The sequence below is a fragment of the Brassica napus genome, chromosome C1 (genome assembly GCF_020379485.1).
Source record: "Brassica napus cultivar Da-Ae chromosome C1, Da-Ae, whole genome shotgun sequence".
Classification (NCBI taxonomy): Eukaryota; Viridiplantae; Streptophyta; class Magnoliopsida; order Brassicales; family Brassicaceae; genus Brassica; species Brassica napus.
The window spans coordinates 13,743,200-13,764,816 of NC_063444.1; the positions used below are offsets into that span (position 1 = coordinate 13,743,200).

The window sequence follows — 21,617 nt, forward strand, 5'->3', positions numbered from 1 at the left end:
TGCTCAGGTACTTCTACTTCATTTACGGCATCTTCTTGTAAAGGCAGTTGTTCATCAGTCAAGACTCGGCCCCGAGGTGTAACTTTTATAGTGGCTAACCAAGATATTTCAGATTGTCTGATCCTCGGGTATGGAATAAAACAAACTTGGTCTGCTTGAGATGCCAATATGTAGGGTTCAAATTTGTTGTACCTCCGTGTAGCATTTATATCAACAACTCCAAACTTGCTATACCGAACACCTCTATTGACGGTGGGATCAAACCAGTCACATTTAAAGAGAACGCATTTCAGCTTCACCAGGCCGGGGAACTCCACTTTGATGATCTCTTGTAAGATTCCATAGAAATCAGTTTCACCTTTCACATACTCCATAGTTCATTGTTGCTCGCCGACTTCCATATTCGTAAGTGTGAAAAGTGTAGCCTCGTGTGAAATACATAGATGTTGTGGTGACCTTAGCGACCGGACCTTGTATCAATTCGTGAAACTACTGAGGATAGAATGGATCATCATAATCAACCTGGATCATCAACATATATATATAAATATATAACTTCATTAATTATATAATAAATAACATATTTATGTTTGATAATAACTTAACCACGAATGTGCAACTACGTTTCTCGTAAACTGGTCGTTAATCAGATGGTAGCTTGTCGATGTAATTTAGTCGTACATTTACGACCACATTACGACTACCTGAAAGTGTGGTCGTAAATACGAAGTTAGTTTACGACCAATTTACGACTAAACCTTTTAGTATCAATATTACGTCTAAGTTACGACGGACTTTAACATAGTCGTAAGTTAGACGTAACGTCGAAGTTAATTTACGACTACACATTTGTAGTTGTAAATGATAGTCGTTACTCTCACGTTTTCTTGTAGTGTGAGTACCACAAAAGCTTCGGTTCCATACTTCTCAAGCCCACCACTCTCCAAGATAGTCAGCTTCTCCAGAAGCCCTAAAGCTGCGTTACCAACCACATGTATATAAACAAATAAGCCCAGCATTACGTGACACGGAAGCAAACCGCTTCTCAGATTTGGTGACCCACCTGGGAAGAAGAACACTATGAAGCTGTACACACACTGCAACGTTCAAAAGTTCTGTGTTAAATAGTTTTGCTTCAAGCAAAGTTTTAGTCCTAGAGTGTTTGTGGCTGTTTTGTAAGTAACTTTAGAAGGCCATGGGAATATACATGGACGGCATAGAGCGAAATGACACCAATACCAATCCAGGAATTGAGGCTATGAGATCAGGGATTCCACTTTTGTAGTGGTTCTTGGAAACTGCATAGATTCCCCAGATCCCAAGAGCCAGAGCAATGGCATGTAGAACAAGGTGGATCAAGTTCTTCATTGGTTTTTCCAGTGGAAGAGCCTTTTAACTTATAAGTTCTGCATGTTCCAATATCAAAACACAGATTTATGTAGTCTTTAAATTTGAATCATCATCATCATCATCATCAACAACGGGACACATGAGGCAGGAGATATAATTCTCAACTCGACAGTGGATGTGGAAGTTGAGAATGTAGCTGTGGAAACATAGAAGAGTGAGACCAGGCTGAAAATTCCAAGGAGATCATCTCAGCAAATACAGAGGAAGAGTGGCAGACAGTATCACCAGGGAAAGTGGGTAGATCAGCAGAAAAAATGAACAACGCGCTTGAGTATGGACATGTATCAATACTTGCCAATTCAAGATTCTCTGTTCTAAGTATGGAAGAATAAGAAGAGGAAGGGGAAATCACAGAGAAAGTTGACCACGTTGTGAAGACAAGAGAGGTTGGGACCTCAGACATTGTTTCAGGGGAAAGAATTGAAACCGAATTAGAATCAGTTGCTGAGAATTCAGACCATTTAAAAGATACAACAATGGAATCCGGTGGTGAGGAGACACTAGATGATGATCTTTCTAAGGAGGCTGATGTTGGAAACAAAGAGAAATGAACTAAGGTCTATATAAGGGCTTACCTTCCCAGAAGGTCAAAAGAGAAGCGCAAGATTCTGGCAAATTCATCGGTTCAAAAAGCAAAGGACTATGTTCAATGCTCTTTAAAAAATCGTTCAAAAAGAATCATTAATGTCGGGTTTCTTCAGGAATATCCGAGGTTTAAACAAGACCACTAAACACACTGTTATTCGAGATTGGATAAAAAAAAGTTCTTTGCAATTTGGTTGTATTTTGGAGACACGGGATACAGAGAGCAAGGCGGATAGGGTTGCTTACTCTGTTTTTCGTGATTGGTCACGGCTGTCTAACTACGAGCACAGTAGGTTGGGGACAATCTGGGTGGTTTGGAATCCTAGGGTGAGGGTGACACCATGCTACAAAAGTGATCAACTGAACACTTGGAAGGTGCGGAAGAGGAGATCATATGCTCCTTTGTATAGGCTTCCAACAGAATGGAAGACATGAGAGCTCTATGGGAGGATTTAAAAAATCACCAATATTCTCCCATGATAAGAAACAAGCCTTGGATCGTGATGGGCGATTTTAATGAAACTTTGGAAGTAGAAGAACACTCAGATCATGCTACTTCTCCAATGGTCTCTCACGGTATGAGGGAATTTCAAGAGATGGTACGTTACTGCTCCATGATTGATATGAGCTTCCAGGGACCTAAATTCACGTGGACGAATAAGAGAGACACAGAGCTAATCTATAAGAAGTTGGATAGAACTCTGGTGAACTCAGCTTGGGTCCAAACTTTACCTCAATCTCATTGTGTATTTGAAGCTAGAGGTTGCTCAGACCATCTTAGGTGCAGAATACAGATTCAGGGAAATGTATTAAAACTGAAGCGACCGTTTAAGTTTATCAATGTGGTTGCAGAGTTACATGATTTTCTCCCACTGGTGGAAAAATTCTGGGCAGACACTCCGGAGATCGATAGCTCCACCTCGGCTATTTTCCGATTATCTAAAAAGCTAAAGGATCTTAAACCTCAACTACGAGCTTTGAGTAAAGCGCAGGTGGGAGACATTATAAAAAGGACAAGAGAAGCATTGGAAAAACTCTGCGAGAGCCAAGAACGTACTCTGTTATCTCCATCTCAGGAGAACTTAGCTGAAGAGAACAGAGTATATGGCAGATGGTCGGTATTATCAGCCATTGAAGAGAAAGTGCTAAGTCAAAAGGCAAAACTGTATTGGTTACAGGTGGGCGATGGTAACAACAAGCATTATCATAATGTGGCTAAGGGTCAGTGAAGTTCGAAATGCAATAAGAGAAATTCAGAGGGAAGATGGATCTGTGGCATCCACTCAGGAGGAGATTAAAGCAGAAGCGGTAAACTATTTTAATGGCTTTTTAGCTCATAAAGTTCCTGATTATCAGTGTTTATCTGTGGAGGAGCTGAAAGGAATATTAAATTTCGAGTGTGAGGAAATAGACAAAATGTTGCTGATACAAGATGTAACAGAGGAGGATATTAAACAGGTTCTATTCAATATGGCTTGCGGCAAATCTCCAGGCCCTGATGGATATACAATGGAATTCTACAAGGCGAGCTGGCCAGTCATAGGCAAAGAGGTGGTAATCGCGGTTAGATCGTTTTTTGAGAAGGGGTTCCTCCCGAAAGGAGTTAACTCTACCATACTGGCTTTGATCCCTAAGAAAGAAGAGGCCATATATATGAGAGATTATATACCAATCTCTTGCTGCAATGTCTTATACAAGATTATCTCTAAGTTTCTGGTGAACAGAATTAAAAAAGTTCTCCCTAAGTTCATCTCACCAAGCCAATCAGCTTTCGTAAAAGATAGAGTGTTGATGGAGAACGTGCTACTTGCTTCTGAGTTAGTGAAAAACTATCACAAGGACACAGTCTCGGCTAGATGTGCGCTCAAAATTGATATATCCAAAGCTTTTGACACGGTGCAGTGGCCTTTCTTGTTTTCAACATTAGAGGCGTTGGGATTCCCGGGAAAATTCATCACTTGGATTGAAAAATGTATCTCTCTGGCATCATTCTCAGTCCAGATTAATGGAGAACTGGCAGGCTATTTTAATAGCAAAAGAGGACTAAGGCAAGACTGCTCACTCTCGCCATATCTGTTTGTAATCTGTATGCAAGTCTTGTCTCAGTTACTGGACAAAGCAACAATCAATAGACAGTTCGGTTTCCACTCATATTGTCAAGGTCTGAAGCTGACACACCTTTGTTTCACGGACGATGTTCTCGTGTTCTCGGATGGGAAACAAAGATCTGTAGAAGGCATTCTCGAGGTATTCAAGGAGTTTTCAGGTTTCTCTGGGCTGCACATCAGTATGGAAAAATCAACTCTTTACATGGCTGGGGTTCGGGAGTCAGAGCAGAAAACTATACTTGAGCTCTTCTCTTTTGCAGCTGGAGATTTGCCAGTAAGGTATCTCGGGTTGCTGTTGATGACGAAACAGATGACAACGAATGATTACACTCCATTAATAGAGAAGGTTAGATCTCGAATCAGTTCCTAGAATGCAAGGTTTTTGTCTTTCGCAGGCAGGCTTCAATTGATTAGCTCGGTTATCCATAGTCTGACAAACTTTTGGATATCTGCTTTCCGCTTACCTAAGAAGTGCATCCAAGAGATTGATAGTCTTTGTGCTGCGTTTCTTTGGTCTGGTCCTGAACTCAACACAAAGAAAGCTAAAGTAGCTTGGAAAGACTGTTGCAAGCCGAAGGATGAAGGAGGGTTGGGTCTGCGATCTATAAGTGAAGCGAACAAGGTCTCAAGTTTGAAGTTAATCTGGAAACTCCTCTCCTCTCCCTCATCTCTCTTGGTTCAATGGGTAAATAGGTATCTGATCAGGAAAGCTCCTTTTGGTCGGTGAAAGAAAGTTCAACCCTTGGTTCTTGGATATGGAAGAAATTGCTGAAATATCGAGATATCGCAAAGGGTTTGTTTTATAAAAACTGAGATTCAAAATGGAGAATCAACATCTTTTTGGTTTGATATTTGGACTCCGGAAGGTATATTATTTGATATTACGGGGCGGAGAGGATGCATTGACATGGGGATTCCTTTGGATGCTACGGTCGAAGATGTTATGCGAACGTATCGTCCAAGACGGCACCGCGTGGAGATGTTGAATACCATAGCAAATCACATTCTGGGCATTAGAAGAAGAGGGTTGTCGGATAGGGATGACATCAGGCTATGGAGAAGGGGAGAGAACATATACAAGGCCACTTTCAGCTCCAAAGAAACTTGGAAGCTAACTAGAGAGGTTCAACCGAAAATAAACTGGTCTCCTGGGGTCTGGTTCACTTTCAACACTCCTAAATATTCTTTCATAGTTTGGCTAGCTTTTCTTGACAGACTAGCAACCGGTGAAAGAATACGGCAGTGGAATACCCAGAGCACAAGCTCGTGCATACTCTGTAATGATCCTCTAGAAACGAGAGACCATCTCTTTTTCAAATGTCAGTACTCGGAGACGGTGTGGAAAGGGCTTACACAGAATATGTTATCTACTCGCTATACAAGTCAGTGGGACCAAATTCTTCAGCTTCTCATGGATAAGAACCAGGATCAGATTGACATTTTCCTAATAAGATATGTCTTCCAAACTACTTTGTATGTGATCTGGCGGGAGCGCAACAAAAGGAAACATGGAGAACCACCGGTGACGCCGTCTCAGCTGATCGGAGTGGTGGATAAAAACATAAGGAACAGACTTTCTTCTATCCGTGGCCATCACGCATATGAATGAGGACTTGTCCGTTGGTTTGCCACAAGATGATAAGAGCTTTATTGTTTTTAGTTTCTTGTAATTTTAAAATTTAAGCAACTCTGCAACACAAAGTGTAAAACAGTTTTTTTGGTTGAATTAATTTAACATTCTTTCAAAAAAAAAAAAAACTTCTTTCTCATTGTTCAACAGATTCTGTTATTGTTTACCTTCTCCTCCCATTATTACAAATCCAGTGAGCATCAGAACTGGAGGCAGCTGAATCACATTAAAAAGAAAGAAAAGTTCAGGTAAACTGGCAGTAGTGTCGGTCCAACATTTTTAATTTTTTCTTGATGACATATGCTCACATAAAACTTTGTGCCTTTTTTTCATGTAAAAATTTTAGAATGCTTTATATAAAATTAAAATCAATGATGCCCTAAGCTGTCGGTTTTTTGTCTATGCTCAGGTGATAATGTATCCAATTTTTATTTTCTTGTTAACAACAAAATACCGGAGGTGATTGGTTGGGCTGTAGGAGCTGACTTTAGCTTTAATATTAACTAGATCTCGATCCGCGCAATCGCACGAGTTTTTGTTTTCATTTGTTTTTATATAAATATTTTGTTTTCAATTCTAAATTGGTATATATTATAATATATATGTGTCTATCAATTATTATGTATCAATTTTTAAAATATAATAAGTTTACGGTATATTTTTTTTTCATTGAATAGATTGTTTCAAATTTTCACATGTATTTGTATCTTCTTCTATATATATATATATATATATTTTCGGATTATTATTTCATTATTAAAGTCATAACTATATATATTAATATTAGTAAAATATTTTTTTATTGTCATATTCAAAGATATTGTAATATTTCACAAATTTAGAAAGTTTTTAAAAAATTAAACTTTTCGCTTCATAGATTTATATTATCTAGTAAATAATTAAACATTTAGCTTTTGTTTAATTTTTAAAATAAACTATATAGTTTAAAATTTGTTTTCATTGGTTTAAAGTGGTAAAGATTAATCATTGTTAGATAATATGATTTTTGTTATCTGAATTTTTTTTAATAATTTTTAAAGTTAACATCGACAAATATTTAAAAATTTAACATATCGAGGTTGTTATGAACCAGATTGTGGATGGCTCATAACCAAGATATACCATCAGCGGCCCAAGAAAGAGAGAGTCGGCCAGCTTTTCTTTTTCCTTATGTCTTTATGTTTTCCTTTTTCCTAGTTGGATTATGATTTGTACTTCCATTTATCTATGATGGTGTAATCTCCTATATAAGGAACCTCTATGTTATGAATAAAGATAGACTTTTCCATTACTTTCACAACACGTTATCAGCACGATTGATCTCTAAAACCCTAAGCTAATATATCGACCATAAACCATAAATCTCTCTCAATTGCTAAAACCCTAATCTCTATCGATTAGCTCTCTTTGATCATGACCCTGATCTGTATTCGACCACTGATCTCAACAAGATCGATCTGTGGACTGATCTCTGCAAGTTTCAGTACGCCTCAACTATTCCAGATTGTACGATCAGCCTGTTCCAGTCCGTGATCAAACTGTTCCAGATCTACGAGTTCTTTGACTGCAAGTACTAGCTCGCGTACCAACGATCCCGATCAGCTTTATTTGACTGCAAGTACCAGCTCGCGTACAAACTAGAACCTTTGATGGGTTGAATGGATCGCGTACCAACGATCCCGATCAGCTTTATTACGATTCCTAAACTCTAAGAACCCAGAATCGAATGAACTAATGTTCAAAGTGAAACACTAAAATCTGTAAACCCTAAATTACGTGTGCTTGAATTGTTTTATTTGATTGATTGAATGTTTCTTTGAGGTTTAAATCCGTGTGAGTTAGGATTGATATTTTTTATAACCTGATTGAATGATTTGATGTTTAATATTGCATGTAGAATATGTTATAATATAAACCATAATTCGAATTGATAAACCCTAAAATAGATTCCGTGTATTGCATAATCCGAATTGAATGTTTTGAGGTTTCATATTATACTAGGTTGATAGTTTCATGATATAATCAATTGTTCTGAGGTTTAAGATTATTTGCTAGAAGCTGATTGATTGATAAAACCCTAATTTCGAATTGAAACCCTAAACCCTAATTTGCGTATTCCTAAAATCAGATTGCTTGATTCCATCTTGCTAATATCAGTCTTGAAACTGATAAATATCAGCTTTGAAACTGGTTAATAAAATTGAGAGAATCAGCCTTGAAACTGATTGTTTTGGTTTTTCATGATTGAAACCCTATTTTTGGATCAAAACCCTAAATTGTGTAATGCCTGAATCCGTTTGATTATTTTTTATTATTGATCCAATTGCTAGTTTTGATAAAACCTAATTGAATCTGATTGTTAGTCTAGCTAAATCTCATACCTGAAACTGATTGATTAATTGTTAAACCTTGATTGAATGTTTTAATATTACCCTTGCACATATAGAATCTGATTGCTAAGATTGAGTGCATCATATCTACTTGGCTGTGTGGCCAGTTTGCATCATATATCATCCTGACCAACATGTTTATGTTATACGCATGATCTGATTATTATCACATTTGCATGATCTGATTGTTTTAAATTGAGGTTCCATAATTTCACTCCTGTACATATAGAATCAGTATGCTAGGTTTGCATTATAACCATATGGCCACATGAAAACATATAGAAATTTCTTGTTTGGTTGATACCCTTGCTTGATAAATCTGTGTGACTTATTATGCATCATATATCACTTTGTCCGTGTGGCCTTATTGCATTATATCACCTTTGGCTGTGTGGCTTGTTTGCTTATTAGAAATGTATTGACTTGATAGCATGTCTTGTTTATGGTTGTATGTTAAATATTTTATGAGATCAAAAATTGATTGATATATGATTTGAGATGTCGAAAATCAACTTGGATTTTGCTGCCCTAAATCTCTCAGGAGATAATTATTTGAAATAGGCACTAGATACTAAGTTTATCCTAAAGTCAAAGGACTTGGTGAATGAATCATTAAAGGCGATAATGCCAAATGAGAAAGATTGATACAAGGCAATATTAATTATTAGCCATCATCTTATTAAGAGTCTCAAATATCAGTATCTGACTATAGAGAATCCTCTAGACCTTTGGACATAGTTAAAAATCGAGATATGATCACCAAAGAATGGTGTTATTACCAAAGGCCATATTTGATTGGAGGAATCCCAGAATCCAGGACTATAAGTCCGTGGATGAGTCTATTGCTAGTTGGGAAAAATAATGGATTACTGATGAGAAACAATGAATTGAGACCTCCTGGATTAACCCCATTACCTGATACCAATAAGGTCGCAAAAGAAAAAAAAGGTAACCACGTCCAGAATGATAGACCACACGGTCATAGCCGTGAAGGGTGGAAAGGACGTGGCCATGACCACTATAACACATTTGGCCGTGGGAATCACTATGGCAGAGGCTGTGGGTATCAACCCAATTTGAGTCATGGTCAAGGTAGTGGTTGTGGTATATCTTTTAAACCACAAAGCTCGGCCAAATCAGTGTGTCATAGATGTGGAATGGGGAACCATTAGGCTAAGATATGAAGGACTCCCAAACATTTTTGTGACCTCTATCAAAGAGAGTCTGAAAGGGAAGAATCTTGAAACCCACTTGGTCTATAAAGATGGTAAAAATAATTTCGAACATGGTCAAGATGATCTTATGGAATATGAGACTTATTATTGCCTAAAAGAATCAAGTTGATAATCTGATTTCGACATCAAACTTGTGTGATTGCTTTGCTTGTATGCTTTCTCTTATTTTTATCTCCTTGAATTTATTTCTATTACATTGTCTGCTTAGATTAAATGAATGAATGATTTTTCTATATGAGTACACTGAAAAATGCCAATATAAATACTAAAACAGGTATCGCCAGTCTGAAAGAAGACTATGGCTAGGATAATATATTATTGCCTAAGGGTATCCATCTAGAAATCAGTGATGCCTTATATCCACCCAGCTCTAAGAGCAAGAGCAGCCTATTGAGTTTTACAGATATAAGAATGAATGGTTTCCATATTGAAACAATGGGTGAAGGAAACAAAAAATTTCTTCAGATATATATGTATAAAATCGCCCAAGGCCATAATAAGTCCTAAAGACTATACCTGCATTATCTACTGACCTAGACTATGCATAGATCAGTATGATAGAGGCTAAAAGCCTGCGAAAATATACACTTTATGGCACGACCGGATTGGCCTTCCTGGTCCAAACATGATGCGAAAATTGATATTCAAAAGGCACACATTAAAATATAAGAAGAGTTATCCCAAAGAATCTCACGTGTGTAGCATGTACACAAGGGAAACTCATTAGGCCATCACCAGTAAAACGGCTACGAGCCCCTTTTTCATAATAAAGACTATATGTCTAGATAATACTGGTGAATTCATGTCCCAAGCGTTTAAATGATTATGGTATGTCCATGGGGGTAAGTGTGGACAATTATGTGATACATTCCATACCAAGAACGGCTTGGCCGAAATCTTTTAAAACGCAAATAGCTGATTGATAGACCATAACTTATGAGGTCAAAACTCTCATTCACAGCTTGGGCCACATGAAATTTACATGCACCTAAGTTAATACACATCAGGCCATTTAGTGAGCATAGATATCTCCTATCACAATTATTAACGGGTTAAGAGCCAGACATACCCCATCATAAGACATTTGGATGTGATGTCTATGTACTAATTGCTCCACCACAGAGAACTAAGATGGGACCTCAAAAAGAGGATGTGGATATATGTTGGATATGATTCTCCCACAATAATAAATTACTTTGAGCCAACTATGGGTGATTATATTTGAGGCCAGGCACACGGATTATTTTAAGACCAGGAGGAGAAAAAAATAATAAAACTGGTAAAAGAATGGTAAAAGAAATAGAATGGAATCAACCATCAATGTCTTGGAAAGATCTTCGGACTAAAGAATGTGAAATAGACATCCAAAGATTATAAATTTACAAAGCTAGCTAATCAAATGGCAGACACATTTGTTGACCCGAAAAAGAATGACTAAGTCATATATAAACCAGCTTGTAAAGCACCAACGAATTTGATGTCCAAGAAGAGATACAGTCAAGTTGCTACAGAGTCTAGACAACGTATGAAACGTGGTAGACCAATAGGTTTCAAAAGATAAGAATCCTCGGAAATAAAAGAAAGGTGCAGAGAATGATAGTCAAAATCCAAATCTGAGGTTACTAAGGAAACCATCCCAGACATGGAGATAAGGCCGGCCAGCTCTAAGGTACAGGTACCAAACAATGTAGTTTGGTACGCCAAGCTACAAAGTATTAAAGGTCCTGATAATAATGAATCTCAATCGATTATATCATGTCTGGAACATAATGGAACCAATAAGGAATGTCGACATAAGATGATTTATTTGCATACAAGGTAGCACTTGAATTTATGAATATAAGCGAGGATCACGAACCCACGTCAATATAAGAGTGCGCACTCGTAGAACAGATTGGATTGAATGGAAATGTGGGGTTAAATAGTTTAAAGAAGAAAGGCGTATTTGACCATATGATTAAGACGCCATATGATGTTAAAACCAGTGGATATAAATGGGTCTTGTGAGGAATAGAAATCGTGAGATATAAAGCTGATGTTGCACAAGGATTCACACAAAGACCAGTAATAGATTATGAGGAGACATACTCCCATGTGGTGGATGCAACTACTTTTAGATTTCTCATAAGTCTGGCTATATAAGAGAGAAAATTAGACTTGCAGCAAATTGATGTAGTGACTGCATATTTATATGCTCCACTGGATAATGAAAGTACTAGAGGGTATTGAGCTGAAAGAACAGCAAGTTCTCGAGAACAATATTGATAATCATCAAAGTATATGATCTGAATATCCTAGGAACCTCTGGATACAATTTCTCAAACAGTTGAATATCTCAAGAAAGATTTTGAGATGAAAGATCACGGAAAACAAAGTTTTGTTTGGGATTACAGCTTGAGTACATTAACAATGAAATCCTTGTGCATCAAATAGTATATACAGAAAAGGATACTCAAGAGATTTAATATGGACCAGTCTCACCCATTATCTAGTACATGGGCGTGAGATCACTTGTTTTGGACACTGATCCATTCAGTCCAAAGGTGGACGATAAAGAAGTCCATTTAGTCCTGAGATGGACGATGCAGAAGTCTTGTTTTAGATACTGATCTGTTTGGTCCATAAGAAGGACGATGAAGAAGCCTTTGATTTTGGTTTATTTTATACTAACCAGCCCAAAGAGGGGTTATTTGGTTTTGTTGATATGTTTTCAGATAGGTTTTGTTTTACACATGGTGGTACACGCATATCACAGCAACATCATCCAAGATTTCGTGTGTGTGTATTTGAGGTCGATGACTCAATATGTTCGATCAGATTGTGGTATGACCGATGGTAAAGAAGAACCAATTATCATGTTCGAGGACGAAGCATATTCTGCCCGAGATCTTCATCACCCACGGATTGCAGAAAATTGGAGAGGTCCAAGGGACCTTCAGTAATGTCCAAATCAGGGGGAGTAATGTGTGTTGTACTCATTTTCCTTCACCATGGTTTTGTTCCAATTGGGTTTTCCTGGTAAGGTTTTAATGATGCAACATTAAAGCACATTACAAGCTCTAAATGGTTATGGCATCCAAGGGGAAGTGTTATGAACCAGATTGTGGATGACTCATAACCAAGAGATTATACCATCAGCGGCCCAAGAAAAAGAGAGTCGGCCAGCTTTTTCTTTTCCTTATGTCTTTATGTTTTCCTTTTTCCTAGTTGGATTATGATTTGTACTCTTTCCATTTATCTATGACGATGTAATCTCCTATATAAGGAACCTCTATGTTATGAATAAAGATAGACTTTTCCATTACTTTCACAACAGATGTATAGTATTACAACATTAAATTATATCTATTTAATTTATACTATCTATAAATCCAATGGATCATTTCTTGTTTAAATCCAATCATTGATAGCCTAATAAAAATTTCTGGTAGGTCCAAAGTTTAAATGATAAGATTAGAGATTAAATGTAACATGACTTTCTAGGAATATGTCCATTAGGTCTATTTTTTAAAAAAATCACACATGAATCAAAATTATGACTTCTGTTTTAATATATAAGATCTACAGGTTTTAAATCATCAATCATGTTTTATCTTGTTTTTTAAAGCTACAACAAAAAAAAAAAATAGTTGTAAAAACCTTATTTTCTAAAGCTCCATCTTTTTGACCGTAGAAAATATATTGATGTAACAATCAATTTTAAAGTTACATCACTTACACCTAAATAAAAAAAATCCTATGGCATAAATTCTACAGTAAAGTTTTTATAGCTATAGTCTAGTCAATCACCCTTTGACATGAGATTAAAGCCAAAGGAGATTTCATTTTCTTTACACCACTAATAAAACGTCAATAAAAGACCAAACATCATCTTAGTACAATGTGACAAAGGCAGAGAGGGTCAACGCAGACACAAAGACGGAACAAAGAGAGAGCTTAGAGAAAATGAGGAAAAAAAAAAAGAGAAGATAGAAAGAAGCATACATTGAAGATGAGATTCTTGTTTTCACCTTCCCACGCCAATCCACCTATGTAGCTGATATTCCAAACGTGTCCGTTTAAGTTTCAACCTTTGAGAAGACATCGACAAAACATAGAGATCTCTATCGATTTTTATATTCAGAGGCGTGTACAGGTGTACTCTCGTAGTTAGTAGTTACTGAAACTGGATAGACAAATGATATTTTGCCAAAATCCGAACCGTTATGTGGAACTAACTTCTTAAACAAGTTACATCGACTATACTTCCCGGATAATGATTACACTCAAAAGAGCCTCGTACGAGATAATTAAACGTCGACAGCAGGGTTCGAACCTGCGCGGGCGAAGCCCAACAGATTTCAAGTCTGTCTCCTTAACCACTCGGACATATCGACATGTTGCAAGAATTGATACAGAGAATAATTTAGTATTTGAGATGTTACACAAACATGCTCAACATGGGTTCAACTTCTCCCAAACAGGAGTATTACATTATTTACAAAGACAAGTGAATATATGAATGAAAACGACGATGAACAATTCAGTTCTTAAACCAAGGAAATTACATAATACTGAAAAATGTTTCAGTTTTTTTCTTTTTTGGAATATCAGAAATACGAAAGATGATATCTTAGATGATGAAAAACAACGAAAAGATCTAGAGAGCTCGACTTTTGATAATATCGAAACTCATCTCGCTAGGATCAGTGGCTTGCAACTCCACCTGAATGCCATCCAATTCTCTCTTGAACCTATCCTTAGAGCTTGCGTACACCATCTTCATCCTCACTCTAGATGAATCCGGTGACCTACCATGCATCATCCAACAAAGCCAAAACACATAAATACACTTCATTCAAAACTACTGAAACAAAATCAAGTCTGCTACGTGGGAAATGGGAATATTAATTATAAGAAGGGTAGGATTGTTATCACTTATCAGGTTCTAAACACAACTGGATGAAACATTTGCTTTGACTCCCAAATTTTATAAAGCTAATATATTTATACAGATCGCATGATTTTCAAATTGTCTATTTTTTATCAAGATTAACTTTAAAATGTTTATGGCCTTCTAAATCTCAGAGCCGATCATGGTTAATTAGTACTGGCATGACATGAAATTGAAGATATATAAAGTTTAATAAGGCTATATGATGTACATATGTTCTAACGTTTTAACTCAACAAGGCTTTATGATATATAGTAAAATTGAATGAAAGTGTTCCAAACCAAAAGGTAAAATTGAATGAAAACATCAACGAAGGAAAAGTAGAGAATGTCGTACCAAGCTATGAAGAAGATTTTGCTCTTCTGGCAATTTTCATTGGTGGTAAAATCGAAATCGAAAACCGCATAGCGGCACTCGTCGGCAGGGAGGGAAGCGGTGAAATCATCGTAAGTCTCTTGGGGGTTTCCTAACTTTTCCACCACCACTTGCTGCCCGTCTATCCTGAATATTATGAAACGATAGGTTCTTTTCTTTAGCTCCAAAAACTTCAGCTTGCAGTTGTCTTCCACTGCCATCCCTGACGCCGCGTTCGCCTTTTCATTCAATCATATCATAGAAAATACTTTCATCACCATCACATCAAATACAAAAGTATTTTCTTTTCTTCTGAAGTTAGCTAGGTTTTTATTCCATTTTTATGTCGAAGCTTATGTAAAATATGTGATTAACTTATGAAATAAAAACGAGATAAATATTTATGTTATACAAAATAATGAGAAACACGTCAATAACATGGCGAAATCGAACTCTAAACATGATTAGGCAATCATTACATCCAAACTCCAGGTTTTAAAGGTCTACGTAGGCATCCGTATTTTCAGAATCAGACATCGATTGGCTGCTACATGCCATTGTATAGTAACAATGATCCTACAGAATTATTATAAAAGTAAGAAAAGAGAGGAGACAAACCATTGCTTTTGTTTAGTTTCTATGGTAAAGCTTGAGGAAGAGAAACTTCTTGTTCTGTGTGAATATTGATTGTCCTCTGGAAAAGAGGAAGATGGGAATGTAATTTGTTAGGAGAATTAAGGAAGAGGATAATGCTTAATTGGTTTGTGAAGGGAGGGTCGAGACAAACTCGGACAACTGCTCTTATTTATTATCATTAATATTAGTCACTAATCTGTTTCTGTGATAAGGGCGTACATTGTTTTCTTATTTCAAACCTTAAAATTAGCTTAACCATCCCCTCTTTTAAGGCAATGCACAGTCTATTATTAGCACCTATTTGTATACACCATGCATACGTCCATACGCATGCATGCATATGCGTATATAGATTCATTATCTATTTTATCCGCTAGGTTGCATATTTTTTGCTCATTTCTATCTTTTGTATTCTTTTTTCTACCTTCTTACAATGCATGTATAGCATCAAATGCCTATATGAACAGACTATTCATTTATGCTATGTTACCACTGGAGCAATGGCTTCCCATAGCCAAATCTTCCTTATTCTGATGATCATGACTTCTTCTTCTTCTCCTTTCTGTTTCGGTGGAAGGTACGTTTCGAAATCCCTCATTGATCGATCGTTTCTCTTGTTTGAGTTTTAACAGAGATCCTTGCATTTTCGATTGCATTTCACTCTCAACCTGATTGAAGGACAAGTAGATTTATTTTTGCAAATAATGGGGTTTGCGAGAATGTTAATCACATTTCAGTTTGGTTAGCTTTAATACCCTGATCCTTCTACTTTGATTTATATTTCCTTTTTTAATTTATGCAGTCGGAAGGAACTCCGAGATAAAGATGAAAGTTATACAGAGTCGAGTTATGTTGTTGGATCTAAATTCGTGGACCCGAGACGTGTTCTTCAACTTTCATGGCAACCAAGGTCAGGTACTTTTTTCATGGATATATGTCTTCATAGATCAAGTACTTACACACAATCTTGCGTATAGGAAAATTTCTAGCTGTTCTGTTGTTAGTTGAAGTTTTTAGATAGCCTAAAAATTAATCTTCAAGATACTAATTTGTGTTTTACTATTTGGTATGCACAGGGTCTTTCTTTACCGTGGATTCTTGTCAGAGGAAGAGTGTGATCATCTGATATCTCTGGTAAATTCATCTTTCCTTCCGGTTTGTTGAGATTTGTTTGATACATATGTTCTTTTGTAATGGTTGTTGCTTTTCTCTACAGAGGAAGGAGACTTCAGAGATTAAGTCAGGGGTTGCTCATAGGAAGACGCAACTTGTAAGTTCTGAGTACGTTTTAGATGTGCCGGTAAGTTCTTAGTTTATTCTTGAAGTTTGCAGATACACAAGCGTGTCAATAGATCTTTGGTCATATATACCTTAAACACTATGTGGTAAAGATGCTATATAGATGTTATTCAAGTAGACTATAAGATAACATGTTTGTAGTTTTGTGTGACAACCAACTTAGAAAGCGCAGGTGTTATATAACCCTAGTGTAGCAGTTTCCACCTCGGTTGTTCGAAATAGCTATAACAATGTTATGTTCCAGTCATTAAATTGGTAGTACACTTTTGGGTAAACTAGGATCCAATAGTTGCTGGAATTGAAGAAAAGATATCTGCTTGGACTTTCCTACCAAGAGGTACTAAGTACAAACCTTTACTTATCTTGGTTTTCAATCCATGGACACCTTTTAGTTGCTCTTGGAAAGGCCTCTTTTCTTGAGTTATGTTTGTAATCGCCTTCTTCTTGGCCAAAAACTGCCGGCTTATGTGTCTCTTTCAGAAAATAGCGGTCCGATCAAGGTAAGAAGTTACACATCGGAAAAGACAGGCAAGAAGTTGGATTATTTTGGAGAAGATTCTAGCTCAGTATGGCATGAATCTTAGTTGGCAACTATCATTTTCTACGTCTCAAATACAACTCAAGGTGGAGAGCTTCTCTTTCCAAATTCAGGGGTCAGTAATAACAAATAGATTGTCGAGTCTTTTTGGCACAACACAATGAATATTCAAATCATATATCCATTTTTTTACCCTCCTGGTGAAAAGCAAACAGAGTTGGTCAGACTGCTCACAGACCGGTAACATTTTAAGGCCAGTAAAAGGAAACGCAGTTCTGTTCTTCACAAGACACTTGAATGCATCTTTGGATCAGACAAGCACTCATTTTAGATGCCCTGTGCTGAAAGGAAAGCTGTTGGCTGCGACAAAACTGATATACGCCAAGAAACAAGCAAGAAATGATGTGGACAGTGGTGAATGCAGTGATGAAGATGAGAACTGTGGACAATGGGCCGAGCTTGGGGAGTGCAAGAAGAATCCTGTTTATATGATTGGCTCTCCTGATTACTTTGGTACCTGCAGAAAGAGTTGTAACGCGTGTTGATTCTTGATATCATTCTCATCATATTTGAAATAATGGCCATACTGAAACATTTTTTCTCAATTTCTAACAGATTCAAATTTGTCAAGCTCTCAAGTCTCATTACTTTTTCCTTCGAAGACAAATATTCAAGTGTTCATATAACTACATAATACTCGATAAATTAATAATCTCTATAAATTAATAAATTTTGTCGGTCCCAACTTGAACCGGTTCAAAATTTGTCACAAATCGATAAAATAATAAGATAATATTTTTTTTTCAAAAATTCTATGTAAATATATGGTCCCAATAAAATTATAAATTAATCATTTATATATATGCATATTTCATATTAGTAAAAATCTATTATTATATTATTTATTTTATATTCACAATAGAATTATCTTTACATTTTCTTAACACTTCGTATATTTTTGATGAGATTTAGTAATATTATATCTAAAACCACTTTTAAGTTTTATGCAATATATATTATATACAACAAATAATATGATAAAATTAATATAAATGTAAAAATTTTTAAAAAATAACAATTAATGTCTATACACTAAAATCAAATATATTTTTATCTTAAAATATGAAATCTAAATAAAGAAACTTTTGTAAATTAATATCTCTATAAATGAATAAAATTTTAAAGTCTCAACATTATTAATTTATAGAAGTTCTACTATACCATTTTTTAAAGGATTTTTAACTTTAAAACCCCTCAACTAAGTTTGTTTTGCGTCAAAACCCCTAAACTAAGTATTTAACGAAAAAACCCTTAAACTAACTTTATTTAATGAATTAAACCCTAGCAGGTCATAAATACAATTACTACCGGTAAATCTTTAGTTTAGGAGTTTTTACATTAAGTAAACATAGTTGAGAGGTTTTACCATTAAAAATCTAAAAAATTAAAAATTAAAAATTTTATAATATTATCTAAAAATTAGTAATTTAAATTTTAAAAATTAGCAATTTTTGTAAATATATGAGTTTGATATGTTTTTAACATCAACATAATATATGTATAAATTAAAACCCAGAAAATATAATAAAAAAATTATCTAAAGATTTACCTGTAAAAAAATTACTAAAAGGTTAAAAATGTAAAAAAACAAGAAAATATAATCAAAATTATATCTTATCTAATAAAAATGTAATAAATATTTACCTATAGTAAAATTACTAAAAGTTTAAAAATGTAAAAAACAAGAAAATATAATAGAAATTATATCTTACCTAATAAAAATGTAATAATAAATCTTTAGATAATTTTGTATTATATTTTCTGGGTTTTTACATTTTTAATTTATACATATATAATGTTGATGTTAAAAACACATCAAACTCATATATTTACAAAAAAAAAATTTAAAAGGGCTAATTTAAAAATTTAAGTTACTAATTTTTAGATAATATTATAAAATTTTGAATTTTTTGAATTTTTAGATAATTAATGGTAAACCCCTCAACTATGTTTACTTAATATATAAACCCCTAAACTAAAGATTTACATGTATTAATGTTAGTTATGATCTAATAGGCTTAATTCATTAAATAAAGTTGGTTTAGGGTTTTTTCCGTTAAATACTTAGTTTGGGGGTTTTCACCCAAAACAAACTTATTTGAGGGATTTTAACGTTAAAAATTCTTTTTAAACATATTGTAACATCCCGAGTTGTGATATATGGAAAAGTTTAAGATAATTGATTTGGTTGCTTATGTCACCAAAGTTGACTTACCTTTTCTGGAGCACATCCTGAAAGTACTCCAGAGTTAAGTGTGCTTGAGCTAGAGTAGTGGAAGGATGGGTGACCTATCGGGAAGTGATTCGTGATAGCGTGCGAGTGAGGCCAAAGCATGGGAAAAGGTCGGGTGGTGATTGCGGGGTCAGTAAACAAGACTCTAAAGCCTTGGAAAATTAACGGACCGGTGATTGCAGGGTCAGTAAACAACTCTAGAGCCTTGGAAAATTAACGGACCGACCGTTGGAGCGGGATGGGCCCACGGGCCGAGAGAGCGGGCGTGGGTGGCCCATTAGCCATGGGCGGTCGGGGCGTTACAAGTGGTATCAGAGCTGGTTAGCCATCTCGGTTCTGACCCGAGAGGTGTCTTGAGACCTGTCGTGGAGCGCAACGAGGACGTTGCGTTCTTTGAGAGGGGGTGAATTGTAACATACCGAGTTGTGATATATGGAAAGGCTTAAGAGAATTGATTTGGCTACCTATGTCACCAAAGTTGACTTACCTTTTCCGGAACACATCCTGAAAGAACTCCAGAGTTAAACGTGCTTGAGCTGGAATAGTGGAAGGATGGGTGACCTATCGAGAAGTGATTCGCGATAGCGTGCGAGTGATGCCAAAGCATGGAAAAAGGTCGAGTGGTAATTGCAGGATCAGTAAACAAGACTCTAGAGCTTAACGGACCAATCGTTGGAACGGGATGGGCCCACGGGCCGAGAGAGTGGGCGTGGGTAGCCCATTAGCCGTAGGCGGTCGGGGCGTTACACATATATCTTAATATATACATATATGATTCGAATAAATTCATTTTAGTTAGGACTTAGCAGGTGTCTGCTTGAATATTCTATCAAAACAGATTAAAATAAAAAAGGAATATTCCATAAAAATTAAACGTGGATTATAGAAGATGGATTCTAAATCTGATGCCAGAGAAGCACAACATATTTGGCTCGAGTCAAGCAAGCCGTTTGACATTTGTGATATGAGATTGTGATAGTCGGCAATTGAGCTCAAACTCTTATATATTAAAACAGAATTCACAACCTTGATTTATGTGTGATTTTTTTAAAAAAATAGACCTAATAGACCTATTTCTAGAAAGTACATGTTACACTTAATCTCTAATCTTATAATTTAAATTTTGGGTCTACTAGCAATTTTTATTGGGCTAATCAATAATTGAATTTAAACAATAGATAATCCATTGGATTTATAAATAGTATAAATTAAATAGATTTAATTTAATGTTATAATAGTATACCTCCATATGTTAAATATTTAAATATTTATCGATGCTAATTTTTTAAAATTATAAAGATTTTTTTTTGAATAACAAAAACCATATTATCTAACAATGATTAATCTTTACTACTTTAAACCAATGAAAACAAATTTTAAACTATATAGTTTATTTTAAAATTAAAAAAAAAAAACTAAATGTTTAATTATTTACTCGATAATATAAATCTATGAAGCGAAAAGTTTAATTTTTTAAAAACTTTCTAAATTTGTGAAATGCTACAATATCTTTGAATATGACAATAAAACAATATTTTACTAATCTTTATATATATATAGTTACGATTTTAATAATAAAATAATAATCTGAAAATATATATATAGAAGAAGATACAAATACATATTAAAGTTTGAAACAATATATTCAATGAAAAAATATACCGTAAACTTATTATGTTTTAAAAATTGATAGACACATATATATTATAATATATATCAATTTAGAATTAAAAAAAAATATTTATATAAAAATAAATGAAAACAAAAATCCGCGCGGTTGCGCGGATCCAGATCTAGTTAACTAGTTAAGTTAGGGTATGACTGGTTTTCCCGCTACCACCCGCAAACGCAGCTTTTGCGGTTGGTAGCGGTTGTTGGCGTTTTGTAACAATCGCTCAAACCGCTCCAAACCGCTCCAAATCGCTCTAAACCTCATAAATTCAAAAGCTGGTTCCAGCTAGCGTTTGCGGTTGTGGGCGGTTGCGGGAGGATAAATTTTTTTTTTTTCTAAAACAATTTAAATACAAAAATAAAAAATTTAAATTAGAATTATAAAAATACTAAAATATATCTATTATATTTTAATTAATATTATAAAACTTTAAAATGAAAATATTTTCTATAATTTTTAAAAAGTTTAAACTATAACTTTCTAAATATAAATTTTATATTTATTATAATATTATTATTTTTGATATTTTATAAT

General features: G+C 35.2%; 1 protein-coding gene, 1 non-coding gene and 2 pseudogenes across 2 annotated transcripts; 1 reads left to right on the forward strand and 3 right to left on the reverse strand.

The window, feature by feature from the left end:
• Positions 1–830: 830 nt before the first annotated feature.
• LOC106349990 lies at positions 831–13,420 on the reverse strand (annotated as a pseudogene).
• A 232-nt stretch (positions 13,421–13,652) lies between these two features.
• Positions 13,653–13,734, reverse strand: TRNAS-UGA. Its single transcript has one exon. It is a non-coding gene; the product is annotated as a tRNA-Ser (tRNA).
• A 21-nt stretch (positions 13,735–13,755) lies between these two features.
• LOC106351513 (actin-depolymerizing factor) lies at positions 13,756–15,421 on the reverse strand. The gene is made up of 3 exons (XM_013791302.3): positions 15,264–15,421; positions 14,628–14,884; positions 13,756–14,148 (listed from the first exon to the last, which is right to left on the reverse strand). Exons 1-3 carry the CDS (start codon positions 15,264–15,266, stop codon positions 13,998–14,000), a joined length of 411 nt encoding a protein of 136 aa, XP_013646756.2. The 5' UTR covers positions 15,267–15,421; the 3' UTR covers positions 13,756–13,997.
• Positions 15,422–15,664: 243 nt separating this feature from the next.
• On the forward strand, positions 15,665–17,975 carry LOC106351514 (annotated as a pseudogene).
• The last annotated feature ends 3,642 nt before the right edge of the window (positions 17,976–21,617 follow it).

Excerpts from the sequence above, each read along its gene's own strand:
- LOC106351513 (XM_013791302.3), bottom strand. Across the intron at positions 14,149-14,627 it reads AAAATCTTCTTCATAGCTTG|GTCACCGGATTCATCTAGAG; the intron begins GTACGACATTCT and ends GATGCATGGTAG.